This window comes from Labeo rohita, chromosome 19, assembly GCF_022985175.1.
Source record: "Labeo rohita strain BAU-BD-2019 chromosome 19, IGBB_LRoh.1.0, whole genome shotgun sequence".
Lineage (NCBI taxonomy): Eukaryota > Metazoa > Chordata > Actinopteri > Cypriniformes > Cyprinidae > Labeo > Labeo rohita.
In genome coordinates, this window is record NC_066887.1 from 18,195,840 (window position 1) to 18,220,675 (window position 24,836).

A 24,836-nucleotide genomic window follows, 5' to 3' on the forward strand; every position below is an offset into this window, starting at 1 on the left:
TGTGTGTAATTATTATTATGTATATATAAATACACACAAATTAACATGTATATTTAAGAGAAATGTTATGTACAAAATATTTGTATTTATATATAATATAAATTATATAAAAAAAATATATATATACTTGTAAATATTTTTTAAATATATACATGAATGTTTATATTTATATACACATAATTAACACACAGTACAAACACATATTAGGCAAACTTAAAATTTTATTTTGTATGCTATTAATTGTTTGACTGCTCTAATATAAACTACTGTCGTTATAAAGATACATTTATATTTTTTAATACATTTTATTTTCTTTCTGTTAAAAAAAGATATATATGTGGTTGTGTATGTGCGTGTATACTTTGACATGAAATACGTGACAGTGATTTAAGCAAAAAAATGTTCTTCAGCTCATATGACGTACAGTAAACCACATAAATAGACCGTAAATAACTGCAAAATTTTGACATTTCACCGAAGAAAGTTTTAAACAGAGTATCCTCACAGTTTTAAAGCAGCATGCAGTCAAATAACAGTTACTGTGAGACAGAAGCCACTTGCAATGCACATAAGCCACCACCAATAGAGACTATACTTCTTTTTTTGTTTCCTTGCACTTTATTAACATGCATTAGATGCGAGTGCTTAAATCTTCCTCTATAATCAGTGCCACAGTTTTATACAAATTCAGTTTTGTTTTTATTAAGTCTCTTTAGGATCTAAAGAGGTCTTCTATTATTAAGTAATTTTTCATTTCAACAGCACTTGAGGCATACTGTCAATTACCACAAAAAATAATTGACATTTCGTCCCCCAGTTGATAAAAACAAGCAAACAGTGCGAGTCGTCACACTCAATACGTGGATTTTACAAATATTCAAACCTTTACTTGTTAAAGTGCAAAAAAAGACAAGCTACACAGAGATGCGACGTAGAAAGCTGGAGCAAAAACAGTGCCATGCATTTACATGTGCAAGTGAGAGTTACCTTAAGGACAATCTTGTTGTCTGAAGTTGGGGTCCGTCCAACCCAGAGAGCAAATTTACATGGATCTCCTTCCACGTGCTCAGTAACACCCAGTTCAGAGGTCTGCAGTCAGAGTGAAGCATTCAAAACAATCAGATCTGTTGCATACAATTTTTTTTTCAGTTTTTGAACCTTGCTGTGAAACTTACAAAAAGCTTGCTCTTGTAGATATACTTGCTCCTGCCATTGGAATCTTTAACCTCCTTGCTGAAAATCAGTGACATTTCGAAGAGGAACAGATGACGTTCTCGTCCTTTACGGATCAGGGTCTTGGGATCCCAAACCTGGAACGCCTCCTGAAGGATCAGCTCTCCCTGGGACTCTATGTTCTCGTCAAACCCTGTTGACATTCACTGCCATCAGAATCTGTTTTATCCACACCATGTGTGTTTTTGTGTATTATGTGCGTGTACTCACCTTCCAGCATGCTCAAGTGCATAGCGTCGTTGGCTCTCTTGGGAACACTGAGCATAACCTCCAGGCCATCTTTGATTTCACCTTTGCCTTCCTCGCAACACGTCAGGAGCTCCTACGAACGAAATCCGAATTACCACTGAGGTTTCAATCAAAGAATTCCATACGTCTCGGGATGAATCCAAGATGTTTTTACCTTGAGGAGCAGCTGGTACTTGGTTATTCTCTGAACAGGTTTGATGAGGTATGATGAGATGGAGTTGGCCAGGCGATGCCTCTGTTGGATTTCCTGTAATAGGAACATCAGTACACAATTGGGATTCAAATTGGCCACTGATGGGAAGATAGAATGTTCAAAATGAACAAAATACATCAATCGCAACAAAAACGTTCAACTCACGTCAAAATATCCTCCGGCATGCTCAAGAATAAGCTGAGTGGAGTCTGGTTTGTTTTTGCAGTAGTTTACATACATCTGGAACTTATCGGCCTGCAGAAAGATGAGAGGCATTTTAACTACCTTAATCTGAAAAAAAGCAGATACATTATTAGTATCCAAACATAATTAACTCTACTCACCCAAGTCACAAAACAGTGACCCACATCTTCAGGAAGCTGCTCATACTTCTCCAGCTCTTTGAGGAATATACTGGTGACAGACAGAAAAAGCAACAAATATGAGCCAATTACAGAAGACAGGAAATTAATTAATTGGATGTTGGATGGGTGGATTTATTCTTTAAAATAAATCCCTGGTATGGACTTGTATGGCTAAATATAACAAATGGAGCCTCTTATTGAAATACGTAGTTGGAAACCCAAAACATTAATGTTATTTTTTTTTTAAATCCACATTGTTTTATATATGCATATTTTGGACTATGGGGGATGCCATTATTTTGATGATGTGAAATGGTTGCACTGAGCTACTGGCGCTACTTTTTTTCTACAAACAAAATACCGATACGATGACCACAGCTACTGAAAGAGCTTACAGGTGTCAATGGATATAAACGTAGAAATGCTGTACCACTGAGTTTTCCTCACAAGAAGTCTAAACGCCCAGATATCAAGTGAAATCTGCACTGAGAAACTTCAGTGGCTGCGGCATCATGATAGGCGTTGGCGTGTTTACATCCTGTCAGGATGGCATGTAGCGTTTCTTGCCTCTGCTGGTTGTAAACTGTTTAGCTGTGGTTCATTAGCTATGGTCTACTAAAAGCCTCAAAGGCATCAGGGCTAAAGTGGAGACAAAGGCATGGGTCTTTAGGAAGTTTTATTCATCCACAGGTATCTTCCCATTCTTTTCTTCTCTTCTTATCACTAGGAAAGCAGTGAATACTTACATCGCTTCTCTTGTTGCCCTTCGAAAGAAAATTACAATCAAAAGCCGCAAAACGTGGCATCATATCAGTATTTTATTTCCCGAGTCATGAGTTTCAGAGTTATTTTTTTCTGAGCAGTAGCTCTCCGAGTGCAACTATTTGATGTAATCGAAATAACGATGCCCCCCATAGTCCAAAATATGTATAAAACAATGTGGATTTTTAAAAGAACTTAAATCTTTCATAGTTTTTCTACTACAAATTACAGTAAGAGACATCATTTATGTTATATTAAGCCATACAAGTCTCAATATCAGTTTCCTTTTAAAAAAGGAACGATGCTTAAAGCATTTGCATTATGAGTGAACTCACTTGTGATGGAACTCGTAGAGGTCCTGCATGTTACCAAAAATGATATGCTCTTTGTTAACGATCCCTGGTGGGATCTCCTCCACGCCACTGGTCATCTCCCAAAGATATGTCTGGATGAGTGGAAGAGATTCAAATTTATAGATTTATTTAGATTAAAATCATAGAGATTTTTATAATGATTTGTTTCAAATTTTCACAAAAGACCCAAATAAAAACTTTAATGACCAAAAATGCATTAATAATACAGTACATAATAAAATACTCACATCCATGCACTCTCTCAAGTCTCGTACATAAGCTTTTTCTGTCTGGATCAGCTCAGCCATGATGAAGCTAGAAAAATGGTCAAAAATCATTACTTCAGAAAATCTAGATCTTTTTCAATTTAAAACTAACAATTCATTTGAATATTTCAGTGACTTTTAAGTCAGTAAATAACATTAAATAAGACATACTCCTTCCTGCGGGCAGACTTGCGCTTCTCTTCATTAAGCTCGTGGGCATCTCCTCTGAGTTTGACCTCTGACCCTGGAGCACTGGCTGGGATGATGTCCAACTGCAGGTCTTTACTCTGGAAATTAAAAACAAAATGTTTAGCCCCAGAGTCTTCTTATTAATCACACTGATTATGTTCAAATAAAATAAATATTAGATATAAAACTTAAATACTAAAATAGCAAAAACAGTCTAAAACTAGAAAATAAAAATAAACTAATTCAAAACATGGATAAACACTATAATATTCTAATTTACTGTGCTCTTTTGTCATTGTTATGGACATGAATGAGAATTGTTTATTAATTTATTAACTACAGCTACAATTAAAACAAGTTCAAAAACTTGCACCTCAAGTGTTAATATCAGGAAATAGGTTTTGATGTATTCTGAATATGATGATTAAATACAGGAATATTCTAGTGGCTGTAAATCTTGTAAAATAACCCTTTAAAGACTTAACAAAAAATTTAGACCTAAAAGGGCTAGTTCACCCCAAAATGACAATTCTGTCATTAATTATTCACCTTCATGTTGTTCTAAATCCGTAAGACCTTCGTTCATCTTCAGAACACAAATTAAGATATTTTTGATGAAATCCGAGAGCTTTCTGACCCTGCACAGACAGCAACGCAACTACCACATTTAAGGCCCAGAAAGGTACTAAGGACATTGTTAAAACAGTCCAGTGGTCAATCATTGATTTTATGAAGCTACAAAAATACTTGCTGTGTGCAAAGAAAACTAAAATAATGACTTTATTCAACAATTGTGTCTTTGATGCACAATCTTGTAGCTTTCTAAAGTTAAGGTTGAACCACTGATGTCCTCACTACCTTTCTGGACGTTGAATGTGTCAGTTGTGTTGCTGTTTATGCAGGGTCAGAAAGAACTCAGATTTCATCAAAAATATCTTAAATTGTGTTCCAAAGATGAATGAAGGTCTTACGAATTTGGAACGACATGAAGGTGAGTAATTAATGACACAATTTGAATTTTTGAGTGAACTATCCCTTTAAGAAGACTTATTTGAAAAATTATAAGTATGTAAAAATGATTGATGTTTAAAGCATTTTGAAAACAGTCTTACATAATCTGCAGACAGCCTGCTGGCAAAAACACAAACTATTTGTCCAGATTACGGGTCTAAACCATGTGAACTCATGAGAAATGCCGACATGTGGTGTGTCAAGACTCAGAATGATCAGATATCACACTATTATGAGGAAAAAAACACATACTGCTTTGTTTGAGTCTGATGATATGCCGAGGGCTTTCTCTAGAGACGTGCGATATTTGTCCATGCGAAGCGAGAAGTCCCGATAGCGTTTGTCCACAGCCGTGACCCATTTCTTAATCTCAGCGGCGTGGGCATGGCCCTTATCACAGAAACCATCCGCTAGCTGTATCAACAGCTTCACCCGCTCTTTGGTTTGCTGGCGACAGAGAAAAAGTATGAACTTTAGGGATCTGCAGTGTCAGGCCAGGTGTTTGCCACCACTGTGGTAAACCAGTTGTACCTTGGCTGTGATGTGGAAGTCTTCATGCTCCTTCAGAAGCTCCTGTGTGTGGTGGATGCTGGAGCCTGTGGAGGTATGTGTGGACAGGTAGAACTCACCAGTATCATGGATCCACTCCAAAGCCTTGAAAAAGAGAAAGAAACACTTTAAAAGAGTGATTCTTAATGATAACGTATAATCTGGGTCCTAAAGAAAACCTGAGGAATATTGTTTGAAAACACAACGTTTTCATGACTAAACCAAGAATGGACTGAGAAGACAAGCTATGGCATATGCAGACACGCACATCCCCAAACAGAGCATGGAAAAGGTAAATGATTTAATTATAATGTCTCTGTGCTGTTTAATTAGAGCCACGGCAGTGAGTCATAAGTCTGTCAGGCTCAGCCTTGGGCCAAGAAAAAGTGAATAATCGGACTGATCAGACATCAAAGGAACAGATGGAGGAAGAGAGAGACATCAAACCTGTTTGGCACTGCGTTCAAACACCACATACTGCTGACACTGGTCCAGCCTTCTCTTCCTCATGGTCCAGAAGTGCAGGACCCGGTTCTCCCTTTGCAGCAACTCATTCAGGATATCTACAAAATTACACATAATCATTCTTAACCACGATGTACACCGCAGGTCTGAAGCACAACACTTTGAACACAAGCCCAGATCTTTAACCACCAAGGTACGCCATTGAAATCATACTAATTATTATATTTAAAATATGTATTTTAACTAGTGCTCTCAATCAGTAGAAATTAGTGGAAACAAGATGTGCAGATTATTTAATTGAACTGACCTTTCGTCAATCCGTCAAATTAAGATAATTTAAACAATATTATGAGTGAAACACAGAGTAGACATCACAAAGAGCTGCTTTAGAAGTTAATACTCTGTTTATTTGAGTTATATTGTTTATTGCTTAGATTGCAATGATGGTAAGAAAAAAAATACTATTGTTCATTATTATGAATATCCAACCATTAGTGCATTTCAAGCAATAAACAATAACTCAAGAAATAAACTATATATTGACTTTTATTATTATATAAAATATTAATAAATTATTGTATTATAATAAATTTAAGTTAATTATATCTATTATTAAAAGACTTTTACAAAAATCTTAATCCATTTAATTATAAAATTTAATCTTAAATGGGTAATTGAAGGTTGAACGGCTATTGCTTGAATTTAATTGATGGAAGGAAAATAACAATAATCTTATTATTACTATTATTATATGATAAAAATAGTGCATAATTTAAACATTTTTAGATTAATGCTAAATTAAAATGTAAACTTAAATTAAATGAATTTTGATGGGTAATTAATATTTACATTTTTCTAATGAAGGAAAATTAGGGCTGTCAAATCCAGTAATCGCAATTAATCTCATCCAAAATATAAGCTTGTATTTACATGATCTGGGTATGTTTATGCATATACAAATTCAGACACACACACACACACGTACTCTGCAACAATTAATCATTATTCATCCAAAATGTTTTTTTTATTTATGCCCTCTATATTTTTTTACATAATGTGTGAGTACTGTGCATATTTATTTTATATTTATTAATACACACACATGCATAGGTAAATTTTAAAAATATATGTTGTGTATATATGAAATATATTTATGTATAATATTATTTATATCAATAAAAATATATACATGTAAATACATTTTTAAAAAATATATATATATACTGTATGTGTATGTGTGTGAATTAATATATACATAAATATACAGTACACATGTGTTATGCAAACAAAAACATTTTGGATTAATAAGCGAATAATTGTTGCACTGCACTACATGCGTGTATATATACATACACACACACACACACACACACACACACACAAATCGCGATTAATCGATTTGACAGACCTACGGAAAATCCATTATTATTTTTATTATTATAATTATTGATTAAATGCATTTTTCTTATTTGATAATTACATTTACACAATTAAATGAATGTTAAAATGACAACACTAAAGATAAAACAGCTACACAAGCAGATGCAGCGTGAGAAGCATGAAGCTAAAGTGACGATCCCCAGTGGAGTAATGCTGTCACCATTCTGCAGTAAGCTGCCCTATCTGTGCGGTGGAGGCCTGACCCATTTACGGTTTCCTTATCTGAGTCATTGTAAGCACACCCAGAACAGAACAGGGCCGCATTCACAATGCACACATTCTAAACTGGGCTAAAGTGGGCCAAAGTGGGCCAGCTGCTACAAACTCAAGTGAGGGTGCAGTACACGGCTCGGACACTAGATGGCATACCAGAGCTGTTTTAGATGGCTCACAGAATGTAAAATCAACAAGCGCTGGATCTAAACCCCTGTGGGGAAGATAGGCTGTGTTTTGTCATATCTCCAGAGAGCCAGCAGAGGGAAGACTGGTAAATAAGAGGAAAACATGCAGAGAGGCAGCATCTGTAGCCTTGTGGTTTGAAAAGTGGAACAGCACTTGAAATACCACAGGGACATACGAGGGGCTGCATGTGTTTATTATATGTCTCTCTGGAATGCTTGATTCAGATTGGTCAGTTTGATTGGTCGGATTGGTCTGCTCCGCTCAACAGTATGACTGAGTGCTAACCCAGTTATGTCTGTTGCTTCACTTCACAGCCTCCTACTTCTCACAAAACACTAAATTTGTATTTCCTGCCCATATATTCATATATTTAGTACATAGCTGTTTCATAAGCAGGATAATACACAGCCAGACTGTAGATCATCCTTTATGCATCATTATCATGAGTGTGACGTCAAGCTGTGGCTAGAACTCACTTTTGACCTGCTGCTCTGGAGCTTTGACGTGACTCAGCATCCCCGGCATGCTGACACTGTTTCTGTGCATGTATTTGAGAAACACGTCAGCATTCCGTCTGGCCAAGGTGCATGCCTGAAACAGAGACAGCAACAGAGAAATTACCCAAACACGTCACAACAGATAGAAACTCAATATATGCTCATGTTAAATTATTAGTTCACTTCCAGAATTAAAATTTCCTGTATGCTTTCCCCCATGTCATCCAAGATGTTCATGTTTTTCTTTCTTTAGTCAAAAAGAAATTAAGGTTTTTGAGGAAAACATTCCAGGATTTTTCTCCATATATTGCAGCTTCAAAAGGCTCCACATGACTCCAGCGAGAAATAAGAGGTTTTTATTGTGAAACTATTGTGAAAATATTGTCATTTTTTAAAAAAAAATTAAAATGTATAAACTTTTTAACCACAAATGCTCATCTTGCACTATCTCTACAATGTGCATCCGCAACTTCACGTATTATGTAATCACGTTGGAAAGGTCATGTGTGGTTGGTTCTTCATCTGTCTACTCCGGTTCAAAAAGGTACACTCTAAAAAATTTCTGGATTATTTAATTTTTTTCAACTTGTTCTGTCATTTTATTGGGTTATTTTTAATATTTTTTCACCCAGGTGCTGGGTAGTTTTTCTGTAACCAAGTTGTTGGGTAATTTTTAACGCTAAGTTATTTTTTCTACCAAACCACTGGGTTAAGCCTGTCTCTGACTAAACAACCCAGCTGCTGAGTTACATTTAGAGCGCAGGTTTTTTGAGTCCTCTAAGCAGAGGGCAGTTCTCAGCGCCGTGAATTTGGTGAATTTGATATTGAAATATGTTCTCTAATGTCAATACTGTTTGTTTATGGGGAGGTTCTGGAGTCAGTCACGGCATCTTTCAGCTACAAGTGAAATGTGAGGCCGTGGTTTGAAGTTTGCAGTTACTCCAGAGAACAGGAGTCCTTCACCTGCTCAGATTTCGGTGACACTGACACGAGAATTACTGCTATTTTGGTTAAAAAAAAACAACAACAAAAAAAAACACGATTACAGAGAACGGTTGAATACACTAAAATTAAAATGCTACTTTTAAATGTTACTTTTTTTTTCTGCCTAAAATTCTTGTTAAATGAGTTTAAATGTATGTAATATTGTAAACTACGCCGTATTCACCCAAATAAATTCAATTTGTCTTGTATTTTGACCAATAATAAATGTTCATCTTTTGATTATTGCGGTTGCCTCTAGTAAATGTGTGTGTTCTTTATAAGTTCTATAATTTTTAAACAATAGTTTACTTAAAAAAAAAAAAAAAACCCAGCATGTTTAGTAAAAACATTTAACCCAACCAGCTGGGTCAAAATAACCCAGCATGTGTTCTGTCCAATATTTACCCAGTGCTGGGTTGCCAAATAACCCAAGTTGGGTTGTCAGGGAAGGGTGGAAAACTCAATCTAATTTGCTCCTCCAACTTCAAAATCGTCCGACATTGTTGTTTTTTAATTTTTTTTTGCAAAGGGCTTTTAACTTTCTTTATACGTTCGCTTTGTAAACCATGCAAAGGTACTTCCACCTACTTCATGCGTGACCTTTCCAACGTGATTACGTAATGCATAAGATCGGGCTAGTGCAAGATGAGAATTTGCAGCTATAAAGTACATAAAATGTTTTTTCTTTTAGAAAACAGCTGATCGTTTCGCTAGATAAGACCCTTATTCCTTGGCTGGGATCATTTAGAGCCTTTTGAAGCTGCATTGAAACTCCACTGAAGTCCACTATATGAAAAAAATGCCCTCTGGTTTTGGATATGATACCTTAAGGAAAGCCTCTTTCTGCTCCAGATGCTTGCTGATCATGGGGGTGACGTGGTCGGTTTCACAGTTGGGCCCAAGTTTGTCTGCTCCTCCGCACCAGTCCTCCTCACGCTTGTATTCCTGCTCCAGACTCTCCAACACACTGCACACCTGCAGAATAGACAAGATGAGCCTTCAACTGCATGTTGGCCTTTTAATCTCATTACAGTATGAATTATAAAAGACATGGAAGTTGATTGGTCAATTAGTAGTGTTCAATCTATGCTTAAATGCACAGCTGACATGAAAACAACTTGTGACACACAAACCCTTCTACAGACCTGTTCAGAGGTCTTGTAGAAGGCCACAGATGCGTTGACCAGCTTGAGCCGGTCTTCCATCTTCAGCATGAGCTGCTGCCAGTGGGAGGCCACGTTCTCGGCACAGTCTCGGATCATGTCCATGTCGTAGTGATTAGCCTGCAGCAGGGCCTCTGCTTTCTGCTGGACCTGTAGGGCGCTTTGATGGGTTTTCTATTGAGAGGGAGAGAAAACATGTCAGATAAGACACACAAAGACAAGGACTAAAATGGCAGGCCTGAATGGACGAAGATTAAAAAAAAAAGATACAGTGGCAGAAGTCAGATGGCTTAAGACAACAGACGGTGACGACTGATAGTTCATTATTTGGCCACAACATGTGGTTTACAGATTCTATCTTGAAAAACAAAGCATCCCTCAGTATTCAGGACAGAAATGGCAAGAACAGGAGTCTGATGGGAGGAGGAAATGAGAGGGCGCCTTTGATAGGCAGTCTTTGTGGCTTCAGGTTCCCAATAGTAATACAGTGACAGCAAATCTGATGTTATCCTGGTTCTTCATTAAAGGAGGGGAAGTGGAGAGCAAACAGACTGTCTGTGCTGGAAAGCTCAGGCCATGTCAGGAACATCTAAGAGCACCAGCTGCAGATAAACAGCTGACTAAAGCAACCATCAATATGTTCAGACATTATGAGGTTTCATGTTGCTGTGTGCATGCGTTTCTTTTACTACACAAGTAGGTTCAAGAGGTTGATTTTTATGAAATAAGATTTTAACATGTATATTAAGGTCACATTAAAACTCTTTTGTAAATGAACACCATGCCTTTAGTTATTTTTCGTACTTTTCAAATGCCTTTTAATGTATATAAAATTATGGGGTCAGTAGGAATTTTTTAAATGTTTTCCAAACAAGTCTCTCATGATCTCCAAGGCTGCACTTATTTGATTGAAAATTCAGTAAAAACAGTAATATTGTATTAAAAAAAAAAAAATTATATATACATATAAAATGTAATATAATATAATATAATATAATATAATATAATAATAAGAAGTGAGCTCTTTTATTTCACAAATGTGACCCTGGACCACAAAACCAGTCATAAGGGTCCATTTTTTGAAATTGACATTTTTACATAATTTGAAAATTTAATAAATAAGCTTTCCATTGATGTATGGTTTGTTAGATTTGGCCGAGAAACAACTATTTGAAAATCTGGAATCTGAGGGTGCAAAAAATCAAAATATTGAGAAAATGGTCTTTAAAGTTGTCCAAATGAAGTTCCTAGCAATGCATATTACCAATCAAAAATGAAGTTTTGTTATATTTAAGGTAGAAAATGTACAAAATATCTTCATGGAACATGATCTTTACTTAATATCCTAAGGATCTTTAGCATTAAAGAAAAATCGATAATTTTGACCAATACAATGTATTTTTGGCTATTGCTACAAATATACACGTGCTACTTAAGACTGGTTTTGTGGTCCAGGGTCACAAATTTTTAAAATATTATTTGCACCAAAGAATGTTGGTACATAAATATGGTAAAATGGTAAAAAAAAAAACTGACATGTGGTGAAAATGTCATGTGTTGGTTCAGAAAAAAAGGCAAAAACACTTCACTGTTGGTCATTATTATTAGCCAAATTAAAAAGTAGTTAGAGTGAAAACTGAGTTTATATTTGCAGCCCACAGGTTGTGCCCAGAGTGTACTTGGTTGAAAAAACACCCCTGTGCATATGTGGGGCATGTTAGTGCTAATAAATGTTGACAATAATTATGGTTTGAGGTATTATAATTACAGTAATGAGTCTATTGTGAGAAACAGGCAGGGAAATGTTGAAAAGAGGAAAATAAGAGGTGTACGACGCATAAGAGAAGAGATTGTTGAAGACAGTCATTATTTTTGTTTCCTTTGCACACAAAAAGTATTCTCATAGCTTCAAAAAGTCACATGGACTTTTTTAACAGTGTCCTACTACCTTTCTGGGCCTTGAACATATCAGTTGCATTGGTGTCTATCCAGGGTCAGAAAGCTCTCGGATTTCATCAAAAATATGTTAATTTGTGTTCCAGTGACAAATGAAGGTCTTACAGGTTTGGAATGACACGAGGGTGGGTAATTAATGACAGAATTTTCATTTTGGGGCAAATTATCCCTTTAAGAATGCAAAGGTTTAAACCGAAATATGAGAAGCACTGACCTCAATAGCATGCTGGAACTGCTCATGCTCTCTCTGCAGCTGCTCAGCTTCTTGAAGTGAACTGGCCGTAATCAGACCTGCATTCAGCATCGACTCGCCATTACGGATCCAACCCAGAACCTGCAACAAGTGAAGAGATTAACAAACGCAAATCAACACAAATTGTAATATTCCATGTTTAAAGTATATATTGAACAGTCTGGGCATTACCTGTTTGACTTCTGCCTGTAGGTGGCGCAGTTGCACACACTGCTCCAGGTGTCTGCGGTGCTGCTCTGCAGCCACATCCAGCTCCTGTTGTTTCTCATGTAGAAACTCTAACAGATCCTGTACACGGGTGGCCATGTCCACATCACGATCACACAGCAACTCAACACCTGGAAAACATGAAGAAATGCCACATTCTCAGCTCTCATTTTATTCAATAATCATGAAACTGCTGGACTGAAAACTCTTATTTTAAGACCGCTAAAGTGCAGAGACTGAATCCACTACACAAGTTGAGTTGGAAATGTGTGACCCTGACCACAAAACTAGTTTTAAGTAGCTAGCATGGATATATTTGTAGCAACAGCCAACAATACATTGTATGGGTCAAAATCAGTTTTTCTTCTATGCCAAAAATCATTAGGATATTAAGTAAAGATCAAGTTCCATGAACATATTTTGTAAATGTCGTACTGTAAATAAATCAAAGCTTAATTTTTGATTAGTTATACACATTGCTAAGAACTTAATTTGGACAAGGTGATTTTTCTCAATATTTAGATTTTTTTTTTTTACACCCTCAGATTTTCAAATAGTTGTCTCTTGGACAAATACTGTCCTAACAAAGCATACTTTAATGGAAAGCTTATTTATTCAGCTTTCAGATGATGTATAAATCTCAATTTTGAAAAATTGTGGTAAGGCATAACCTTAATTAACAGTTGTCCAGCTTAATATTTTGTGGAAAACAAAATTTGTTTCAAAGAACAGCATTTATATAAAATGAAAATGTTTTGCAACACTATAAATGTCTTGAACGTCGCTTTCGTTAAACATTACGCATCCTTGCTAATTAAAACTTTTAGTTTCATTCGAAAAATAAAATAAAATCTACTAGCCTCAAACGCGAAGTGAAAATATCTATTATGTATATATATACTGAAAAGCCCATATTGGCATGTTTGACTCACCAGACGCCTGCACTTCATTGACGTACTGCAGCAGCTCCTGGCCCTGGTGGATGACATGGAAGGCGAGGTTGTTCATGGTCAGGGCTTTATCAGCGTGGTGCTGCAGTCTCTGTTCAGCCAGCGTCAGGTCTTCTGTGTCAAAGTCATTCATCTGCTGTGACAGCTCCTCGTTCCACGAGTCCAGATCTGAGATAATCTGAAAAACAGGATACAACATATGAGCGCAGTCTGAGAGTCACAGATGCCATTACTAATGCGAGATCACCCAGGACAAGAAACCCAAGAAAAGTGACCTATCCTGCTCTTATATGTTAAGGACAATGTGTGTAACTATATAAACTCTCTCTGAATTGGTTTCTATAAGCGTGCAAACTGAAGAGAGAGAGTGTAATCATTTTTGGATGCAGATCATCCTTGAAGACTGCCGCTTATTAATTGCTAGTAAATCCTATTAGACATCAGGGAGTCACAAACTGTGTGCTGATGGGAATATTGCCCTAGTTTAAGGAACAGTTTACTGAAAATGAGGATTCTGTCATTATTTACTCTCATTATGTCCAAACTTGTAAGAACAGAAAAGCACTGGCTGCTATTTCCCATAAAATGAGAATGAATAGGGATTCAAGGATCCATGAAAGAAAATCATATGGGTTTGGAAGACATGAGGGTGAGTAAACGATAACAGAATTCTCATTTCTCAGTGAATTCCTTTCCTCACAGACACTTGATCAAGTATTCAGTGAACTCACATCAATGGCGTCTCTCTCAAAGATCCTGAGCTGAAGGAAAAGCTCTAGTTTGATCTTCCTCTCTTGGAAGAGCTCTTCCATCTGAGCCTGAGCCTCATCCAGCTGCTGCAGGACGCTTTCGATGTGGTTGATGGAGCTGTTGTGAGGGGTCTTATTGCTGGAAATGGCCGAGTCTCTGCAGGAAGACAGTGCAAGAGCCATTACAACAAAGGTCAATTTGTTTTGGTGTGTGCAGGAGATAGAGGAAGAAACACATTTACTTCTTACAATAATGTCCTTTGGGAAAGTCAAAGCTGTAATATAAATAGTATTTAAGGAATGTTAGGAATTTTCAACCCCAAGTCTTTTGGAATTTGAGGAATTTTTGTTGTTTTCTCTATTTGTACTTTGTTTGCACAGACACAATGCTTTTATTTGAATTTCCAGACTCTTATCTCCCTGACAGTGTGAGTGGGGTCAAAACAAAGAATCTTAGAAATCAGTAGCTGTGTTTCCATTACCCTTTATATTGCACAAATTGAAATTGCAAATTGAAAATACGCCCAATGGAAACATGCCAATTTCATAAAAGTCACGTACGTACGTGCTGCTTTGCTAAAGATACACGTCTACATCTCAGTCAATTAAAAATAATGGCTTGTGCAGTGGCTGTGATATACATAACTTTTCGTGAGAGGAAAAAAATTCGCATTACATCAGTTTATGTAATCGCCGTGATTCCACAATAGCTTATTTTAATCGACATTTAAAAAATATCACAAATGTTTTGCGCAAATCTGTAATAGAAATCAAAAATGACTTCTAATGTACTTAGGATTTCAGTTATACCCCATGAGTATCAATCTGTCTGCCTGAACATTAAAAATAAGTTTTCATCCATTAAATTTTTAACTATTTATGAATATTTTTATGCTATTTTATACGTAGAACCTGGATGCGCCGCAGCTTGTTTTGCAAGGAGATGTAAGCACACGCATGTGTCGTCGTACTCTTGTGAACGTGCATCAAAGACGGACACGAAAGAGAAGAAATTGTTAAAGTTGTTATTTTTGTTTTCTCTGCGCACAAAAAGTATTCTCATAGTTTAATAACATCACGGCTGAACCACTGATGTTATATGGACTATTATGCCTTTACTACATTTCTGGACCTTGAGCGTGGTAGTTGCTTTGCTGTCTATGTAGGGTCAGAAAGATCTCCGATTAGGCTTGTTGCATAGTCAGTGTTACGGGTGTTATTGGGTGTTAAGCCGCAACACCGGTTTCGTCACTTGCCCACTGCGGCACCAGTGTTGCCAAGCCCGCGGTTTTATTGTTGTTTTTCATGTCTGTGCGTTTTAGCGACCCCAATAACGTCATATTTAACCCCTGGAATGCAAATTTACTAGGGGAACCCCGACAAAAAAAACATGTATTTTACACCCCGGAACGTGATTTTTAATAAAAACTGAATGCGGCTGCTCAGTGCACTGTGCCGAACAACAATTGCATGACAGATCTGCGGCAGGGGCCCAATTTAATTCGTCACGAGGACAGTCGGTCAAGCTGACGAGTGAGGTGAGAAAGGCAAGATGTTGGCGAAAGATTTTAAAATGAAGTTTTGAAACGAAATACAAAAGTGCCTGTTTTAAAAATATTTTGGCCTGTTGACTGCTGCCATTTATCTAAAAGGCAATTCTGGAAGCTCACTGGAAGAACGTTAGATTTATATTTGTTTGGTTCCACCATGCTTGCTGTTTTTTTTGTATTTTTTATAATTAAACTTTGTGGAAGTTAGTTGTTATTTTACATTAGGCCTACACCATGGTGAATTTTTATTCGTTCTGTTAATAAATTAATCATTCTATGTTTAATACAAGTGATTTTGTCGTTTTTTGTTATTGTCAATTCAACCAATTGGCACCGAATTGCTGCTAATTCGAAAGTGAAAGTAAATGCGCATGGGGATTTACAAGCTATTTAAAAGTGAAGAAAATTATGTAAAATAGGGAAAACTAATTAACTACACCCCTCCCCCACCCCTCCCCCCGGTGAAACCGGTATTGTCAACCGGTGAAAAATTTCCTCACGGTCACATCCCTATCTCTGATTTAACCAAAAATATCTTAATTTGTGTTCTGAAGATGAAAGAAAGTCTTAGGGCTTGGATCAACATGAGGGTGAGTAATTAATGACAGATCTTTAAATTTTTGGGTGAACGACCCTCTTAATGCTGTTTTGTGAATCTGTTTTGCTGATTCACTGAAAAGCAAAGTTTTCAAAAGGCAAAAAAAACTGTCAATCAATTTGCTATTTGAGATGCTTTTTTATGATCTAAACTAATTTTTTTAATTAACTTTTTCCCAGTAAAATCTGCTTTTGATGTAAATATATAACGAAATGCAAAGCTATCAATTGAGATTATACATTTTAGACAGATAAAGAAAATAAAATGCCTGCGGAAGCTGCATAGCACAACATCTTTTGTGGCATTTTGTGGAATTGATTTTGGCTAATGGGGTTTGAAAAGCAAACTTTTGTTTCAATGCGTAGCTCTAACCTCCGTGGGATACGAGTAAATGATCAGCAGAATATTGAACCTAAAACGGTAACTGACAAATATTAGGGCCTGAAAGAGAATGTGACCTCAGGCTTGAAATTTAAATGTAATAAAACAAAAAGCCAGCACTAATGAGATTAAAAATTCATTAAAAAATTGAAATTATATGGTCCTAAAAGCATTATCTGCGAATGGGAGAGAGGATTACAAGCCCATTGGAAAGATAATATGTAAAATATGCAACATTATCCACTTTTCATTAAAAAGGTTAATTATCAGGGACAGCTTTAGTAATAATTGTACAAGAGGGTGACGGGGGAAAAAAGAAACGAGGAAGCAACGGTTTCAAATGAGTCTGCAAGGGATAGAAGAAAGACGGAAGAGTCCTTTCATCCCGTCTCAAAGGATACAAGCGGGTTAACTCTGATTAAACTTTATTAAAAACAAATAGCGTAATAAAGTAAAATCACAGTTATCGGAGTAATAAAGGCCCTCACTTTAATTGATGCTTCAATGCTGGATCACTGCGGAGAGTCTGTTCCCATGGTGATGTGCTTTTATCATACTGCATGGCTTGCGTGACTGAGTGGACTTCATACGGAATAACAGAATAATTAACACTTTCACCACCGATTCACAACCAGGGTTTTGAGATTAGACTCAAACACTATGATGACAGTCTGACGTCTGTAATGTGAACAACTGAGTGTGATGCTGAGATCCGGATATCTTTTGTGTGCCAGTTGGAGAGCTTGTATAAGTGCGTAATGTCTCTGCGGTGTGGGCTTTCTGTGTGTTGGTGTGAGCTGGGGACCTTTCTGTTTGTACCTCTGGGCTCTTGGGGTTTAAGTATTACCTCTGCATAATTAACTGGGCGGTTATGAAAGCAGGATTATGTAAGACACTAGAGGAAGAGAGAATAGCAGAGCAAGAGAGAGATAGTGCACATGGAGCGATGGCCATCCTCAAAATCACATGTGTAGAGAGAGTAATTTGCAAGCGGAGGAGGAGAATTAAGCCACATCTTCATCTGCTTTTCTTTGCAAAAGAAAAAAAAAAAAAAAAAAAAAAAAAAACTTAAGTCAGGGAAACGCAGTGTGACTGTTCAACTGACATGATAAACTGCACCAGTTATTATACAAAAACAAGTTGAATATATACAATAAATGTTAGAATTTTTTCGACAAATATAATACATAAAATATTAGATTAATTGCAATTAGCCACTTATCAATATTTAGAGGGTTATATTAAAAGTTAAACATAATATTTTATATATATTCCTATAATAAATATATATAATACATAAAATTCATAAAATTATAAATTATTACACAATATTATAATATTAAAAATATTTTTCAAAAACATTATAAAATTTAAAAATTCTATTTATATAAATTTATATTAAAAAATATTATATTTTTAAAATTATAAATTCATATTCTAATAATTGTTGCATGTCAGTCAAATAATGAAATTAAATCTAATTAAGCAATATGCTGATAAAATGTAAATTGTAATTCACATAATTCTGTGAATTACAAAAACATACAATGTTTATTTTATTTAATATAATTGTAACACTTTACAATAGTGTCATTTGTTAACATTAATGTATTAACTAACATGAACGAACAATGAACAATACATTACACTATTTACAATTTTTTTTAATGTTAGTTAATAAAAATAGTCGTTCATTGTTCATGTTAGCTCACAGGGCATTAACTAATGTTGACAAACACAACTTGTGATTATAATAATGCATTGGAAAATGCTGAAATTAACATTATCATCCAAGACTAATAAATACTGTAGAAGTATTGTTCATTCTTAGTGTAACTAACATAGTTAACTAATGTAAACTAATGTACCTATTTGTAAACCAATATAAATATAATAAATATAATAAAATGTGTCTTTTAATTAAACTTTATGTAAGCATTTTTTTTATTATTTATTGACAGCCAGAGTAATATCTTTCCTCTTTTACAATGGTTAAACCACTCTTTCCTTTTTTGGATCATGCCAATCAAACTCCAAACATGTTAAATATGTTTCCTCAAAACTCTAAATCCATCATTACAATTACTTATTATGTAATGAAACAAATATTTGTCATTTGAGATGCATCAAACCTTTACTCAAGCTCTGAATATTTTGTTATTTTGCAGTATTGTGCAGCCCACTGCAGTAGTGCTGGTAGTCAGGGATTCAGAGTTGCACTGATGAAATGTGGCAGAGCTGAACACGTGAGACGGGCTGGAAGCAGAGCGGTGAGTTTGCCCTGAGGGGGCTGAGAGACTCCACTCCAAACAGCCTCTGGTGCTCTCTCCTCCTTCGCCTGCTTAACTTTCTGTTGAAGCAACCAGCTTTAGTGAATCTCAGCCTTCACGTTCCTCTGCTGCTGCAGCCCTTCCCACATGCAGATTATACATGTGACTGACCACAATGAGCATCAAGCTTCAACCAAATAATGCAACTTTGCAGCTGCACAGTCACTCACCAAGTTACAGTAACGTAAAGAGAGTACAATATTCCAAAGGCGGTAGATCCTGGCGGATGGACATTTATTGTTTGTGTATTATTTGGTGGAACCCAGTCTTTCACTCTAGCCTTCAGTCTGCAAATGTAAAACTCCTAGGTGACTCCTCGATGTGTGTAAGATTTCAAAAGATGGCTTTCACACTACTCTAACAAACTACACTTCAATAGAATCGAACTTGAGGTCCACACCAAAACATGAAAGCAATTTAAAGGATTTGTTGCAGGAGGAGACATGAAAGGGAAGGACAGATGAGAAGATTGTGCACCTGAGTTGCTGAATGAGATCCTCTCCTTCTTTGATGACATTTACAGTGAATTGCAGTGTGGTCTGTTGTTGCTGCCCGAAACGCTTGATCAGGTCCTGAACGGCCTCTACCGACTCGGCATACACATCATCCAACAATTCCTTCTGCAACTCCTCCAGCCACGTCCACAGCTATGCACAAAAGACACATACATTTATCACTTTTTAGTATTTAGAATTTTTTTTTAAAATACCTACTTTTGCAAACTAGTCATAGGTTTTCTGGTCGATCGGAACCAAACCAGTGCAGAAAGACTCTCTGGAGAGTGAATATCAATAACTATTATAAAAAAAAAAAAAAAAAAAAAAAAAAAAAAGTCAAACTTTCGACTGATTGTCGCAAAGGGACACCAAATCACAGAAAGGGGCGGGGCCACTTTAGGTAAAATGCTCTTGAAACTCTTGAATGGAATGAGATATTTCCACCAAACTCAAGACACTTATGTGAGAGCTTAATCGGATGTCACAGAGAGAAAAAAAAAATCTAATAAAAAAATATTTGCAGAGCTTGGCCAAAAAAAATGGCTATACCTACGTAATCATTTGTCCTATCAACATAAAAATCGCTGTGTATGGTCTTGGTCCAAAGTGCCACAAGTGTCTAAAAGGACATTGGCGTATCAAAAAAATAAACATGGCACCGCCATTGGCCAAGGAAGTTTGAGCACCTATTAGACAAGGTTAACAGAGGCTGACCAGAATGAAACTCAGTGGGCCTGTTTGAATCACGACCCCAAAGATCCGTGAGAAATCACATTGTACATACGATTGTACATTCTGTGTTTTTTCGCACATACACACGATATTCGTATCATATGATGAAACTTCTCATTCCAGACAACTTTGCCTCTAGAACCACTGCTGTCAATCAAATGGTTTGTTAAATGATTAAGAAGTAGTAAAAAAAAAAAAAAATAATGACTTTTGCAAACTAGTTTTAGGATTTTCCTTCAATCTGTAAAACCAATGCAGTATAATTCTCTGGACTCTCTAGGTCAATAATTATCAAAATAATGTTGAAATATACCCTTTGAGAAGCTATAATGGAGTCATTTAGAAAAAAGGCCTGTCCAGATTTACCCAAAATCCTGTAAAGCCTAAAAGAAAACTCAAAACTTCACGAAACCTGGTAGGCATAGGTTTTAAGGAGATTGGACCACACCTGGTGGTATAACAATCATAAATGTTTAAAAACAAACAAATAAAAAAAACATATTATTTCTATGGTAAATTACCTGAATTTGCCAAAAATGTTTTTTTAAATCATTGATTGAGCTGGTTACAGGCTTGCATAATGTATTATTTCATATGTGCGTTAATGCCTTAAAGCACTTGAACCCCAGAAATCGCTGCTTGCAGCTATATTAATATTTAAAAATTGCATATTTATTTGGCATATTTTTGCATGCATCACTAAAGCTTTCATAACTGACTAGCTATGAGGTTAAATGACAAACTAAAACCATTTTTTCCTTTACATTCTCTTGGTGCACACAAAAGATAAGAAATAACAAACAAGCATACTAAAGAGCTACACAATTTCATGGTCCAAAAATCACAGCAGTCACAAAAACCATCCAAATTATGCAAAAAACGGGAACATTGCTCAGCGCAGGCGATCTGAGGTCTCAGGCGAACTGTTTTGAAGCTTATTGTTGAAGGTGGTGAATTTGTTACAAAAGCAGTGCTTTGATGGCTGTTGGGGAGATGCTCTCTAGAGGTGCTTTAAAGACATGAATTTGAAGGCAAAGAGTTTAATTTTCCTGAAAGGATTTTAACATGCTGACAGTTTAACTGTTCTGAGAGGTTGTGTTTTTTGATTCAAACTATTTTTGCATGTAAAAAATTCAAGTTACTATTTTTGTCATTTAGACTAAAGCATTCAACCATCCTTAGTTCTTACCTCCTTAACATGAGTGTGGAAAGCCACTGACATGTCCAGCAAGACTTTTCTCTGTTCCACACGTCTTACAAAGTCCTGGATCCGGTCTTCTAGCTGATGAGCGGCCTGATAGATCTCCTCCGGGTCACACTCGCCCGTCTGGGCCAACTGCTCTGCAGCTTCAAGCAGCTTATCAGCATTTGTGTATGTATTCTGATAAAGAAAACACATATGGACTATAATTATGATGCTCAAGTCAACCGGTAAGACTTGTATGGCTTAATATAATTATATAATACATATATATATATATATATATACACAATATATATATATATATATATATATATACACACAATATATATATACATACAATAATGTCTCTTACAAAATATGTAGCATTAAATCCATGAAAGATTTATGTTATTTAAAAAAAAATCGATATCGTTTTATATATATTTTCACAGCATTATTTAATTAACGTGAAATGGACACAGTAAAATGCATTTTTTTGTCCAAATGTATTCTTTACATTTATATACATTTAAATATTTTTTCTTTAAGCTACATTTTTATGAATTAATTTAATTTCAACAACTCACAAAACCCCTTCAGTTCCTTCACAAACCCCAGAAACCATGAAATTCAATGCACTCTGTGTTGTTGATAAATACTGAATATATTTTTTCTCTTTCTGTTATTATAATCAACAAAATATTTCCTATTTAAAAAAACAGATTACATTACTAACTACAATTTTTATCACATAATTTAAAGTCAGTAACATACTACAGACCTTGTGTGTTATATTATGTTCAGTTCTGATCAGCTGTGCTTTAGACTTAATTTATGCATGGAAGAATACTGAGAAGCCCGATCAATTAAAACTTGAGGGGAAGGGGGGATTTTAGAGTGGCAAACCTGAGCGACTTCCTCAAAGTCTTCATGGCGTTTCTGCAGGGCTCGAGCGCGATGCAGAGATTTCCCCACTCCTGTGTGTTTGCTGAGAAAAGCTTCACCGTGGTTCTCAATCCAGTCAAGAACCTACTCACACACACAACGCACACAAGAGGAAAAAACTAAATTAATTCGCGAGACAGCAGTGGAGCTTTCCAGTCTTTCTCTAGGTGAGAATGTGTCCTGTAAGATAGGTTTACGGTAACGGGAGTCAAATCAAGGTACCATGACAGGTGATACTGCAGGGTCCAAGACAAAAAATTATGCATGAAGGTGTCGTTCAGTCTAGCTCTCCCTCTCTTGCCTCTCATCACATCCTCAGCACCTGAATAGTGGTTTCCATGGCAACACTTTCCCTCAGCCACAGAATTAGCCGTTCTGCATTCTCTCGGTCGAACACCTCGCTGCAGAAAACCACAATCTCTGCACCAATAAACTGGCCCTGAACCTCTAAACACAATGTACAATAGAGAGAGATGCCTAGTATAACGCTATGGCAGCGGCTTATCCTTGACTTTAAATTATACATGACTATTTCTGTTTGTGTGTAAACAATTATAATCCCAGAGAATTTAAGCCAAGATGTTGCGGTGGTGTTTTCGCTTCTGTATTAAAGAGGCAGTGGTAACAGTAATTACATGCTAAACTAAAGCCTGCCCAGACGTATGAATTTGGAAATTTGGAAAAAAAAATTAAATTCTGCACACCACAGTGCACTGAGGGATATAAAAATTACTGGTACCAAGTCAATACTGAGAAAGAAAGAGAAAAAAACATCCTTTCTTTACTATCTGTAGTGAAAACATAAATAAATAAACAGTAGTAAACAAAGTATGGTATATGCAAAGACTACAAATACCTAATGCTCAAAATACCAATTTTGGTTCTTTCTTTTATTTCAAACAAAAAATAATATTAAATAAAGTATACAAATACAATCGATGTGTTCCAACATAAAAGAAAAAAAAAAATTCTATAACATGTTGTAAACAATAATTATGAAATTAATGTAAATAGTTTGCGTTTACAAAGGAGACAAACAATGGTCTAATTATATTACATATTACATATTACATCATTAATAGTCATCAAATGGAAATATATAAAAAATATTATAAATATTAAAGCACTGTTTATTAATTTTTTTGTATTTTTTTAAATTACTGATATTTCATTTTTTTTTATTTTATTAGATTATATTAGTCAAGAAATTATTATTATTTAAATGTTTATATTATTTTATATTCTTTATTATTTGAGAATGTAATTATTCAAATTCATTAATTACATGAATAATCTTTAGTATTATATTTTTATTTGTAAGCTACACACCTTAGTATTTAATTTATTAAAATAAATCACTTTATAATTATACTAAAATACTAAAATATTAGTAACACTTTACAATAATAGCAATGTATTAACACGAACAAACAATGAACGATACATTTATTATACTATTTATTAATCTTTGTTAACATTAGTTAATAAAAATACAGTTGTTTATTGTTAGTTCATGTAAATTCACAGTGCATTAATTAATGTTAAACAATTTTTGATTTTAAATAATAATGCATTAGTAAAAGCTGAAATTAATGTTAACTAAGGCTAATAAATGCTGTGGAAGTATTGTTCATGCTTAGTTGATGTTAACTAATGTTATCTAATGAACCTTATTGTAAAGAGTTACCAAAATAGTTTGCAAAAAAATACAAAAATATTTGTTGTGTATCAAAATGAGTATCCAAAACCAGGAAATCACAATGATTTTGACCACTAAAATTAGGGGACAACACAAATGACATCAGTTATTCTGGTAACACAGCTCAGTTGCCTATGGAGTCCTTTCAGCTATTCATGCAGACTCTACATCCTTTCCTTTGTAAGTCTCTCTCACATCCTTCCATCCCATTGTATCATCTTGATGCTTTTTAAATCGTCCCCCAAGGGTATTATGAAATACCACGTGCAGTTCTCAGTACCACACTTGCACCCACGTGGATCTAGTGAGGTATTTCAGGTGAATGAATATATGTGTATGTGTGCTTTGTACCTGCTGAACGTCTTGCTGGAACACACACAGCTGCAGACGTTGGTGCAGCCGGACCTTGCGGTGCTGCCAGATGTTCTCCAGCTGCCTCTGGTGATGGAGAACCTCATGGATGATGTCCAAAACATGGTGCACCGCCTTGGAATAATTGGCTGAAGCCGTTAGCGAATCGGCACTGCCAGGAGTCAAGGGCCGCTGAAGTTTGTCCAATAAGGCTTTTCCATCTTGGCTCACCTGTGAGCGAACAAGACAATGATGAGAAAACAATTGCACAAACCAATCAGGCTAAATGAAGTTGTATTGTTACATGCATTGTAACTCTTAATAGCACTGCATT

General features: G+C 35.7%; 1 protein-coding gene across 8 annotated transcripts in view; it reads right to left on the reverse strand.

Annotated features, from left to right (window-relative positions):
- Nucleotides 1-24,836, reverse strand: part of trioa (trio Rho guanine nucleotide exchange factor a) — a 122,101-nt gene that overhangs the window by 23,031 nt on the left and 74,234 nt on the right. For all 8 annotated transcript variants that reach the window (XM_051136174.1, XM_051136173.1, XM_051136176.1 and 5 more), the window contains exons 10-32: nucleotides 24,503-24,733; nucleotides 22,414-22,536; nucleotides 21,514-21,705; nucleotides 19,573-19,742; nucleotides 14,219-14,393; nucleotides 13,470-13,665; nucleotides 12,502-12,668; nucleotides 12,292-12,411; nucleotides 10,104-10,295; nucleotides 9,784-9,933; nucleotides 7,954-8,068; nucleotides 5,618-5,733; nucleotides 5,153-5,275; nucleotides 4,874-5,068; nucleotides 3,593-3,708; nucleotides 3,404-3,470; nucleotides 3,138-3,247; nucleotides 2,020-2,089; nucleotides 1,841-1,930; nucleotides 1,637-1,729; nucleotides 1,444-1,555; nucleotides 1,176-1,366; nucleotides 988-1,089 (exon numbers count right to left, since the gene is read on the reverse strand). In XM_051136174.1, coding sequence (XP_050992131.1) covers nucleotides 988-1,089; nucleotides 1,176-1,366; nucleotides 1,444-1,555; nucleotides 1,637-1,729; nucleotides 1,841-1,930; nucleotides 2,020-2,089; nucleotides 3,138-3,247; nucleotides 3,404-3,470; nucleotides 3,593-3,708; nucleotides 4,874-5,068; nucleotides 5,153-5,275; nucleotides 5,618-5,733; nucleotides 7,954-8,068; nucleotides 9,784-9,933; nucleotides 10,104-10,295; nucleotides 12,292-12,411; nucleotides 12,502-12,668; nucleotides 13,470-13,665; nucleotides 14,219-14,393; nucleotides 19,573-19,742; nucleotides 21,514-21,705; nucleotides 22,414-22,536; nucleotides 24,503-24,733 — 3,216 coding nt within the window. The remainder of the gene's footprint in view (nucleotides 1-987; nucleotides 1,090-1,175; nucleotides 1,367-1,443; nucleotides 1,556-1,636; nucleotides 1,730-1,840; nucleotides 1,931-2,019; nucleotides 2,090-3,137; nucleotides 3,248-3,403; nucleotides 3,471-3,592; nucleotides 3,709-4,873; nucleotides 5,069-5,152; nucleotides 5,276-5,617; nucleotides 5,734-7,953; nucleotides 8,069-9,783; nucleotides 9,934-10,103; nucleotides 10,296-12,291; nucleotides 12,412-12,501; nucleotides 12,669-13,469; nucleotides 13,666-14,218; nucleotides 14,394-19,572; nucleotides 19,743-21,513; nucleotides 21,706-22,413; nucleotides 22,537-24,502; nucleotides 24,734-24,836) is intronic.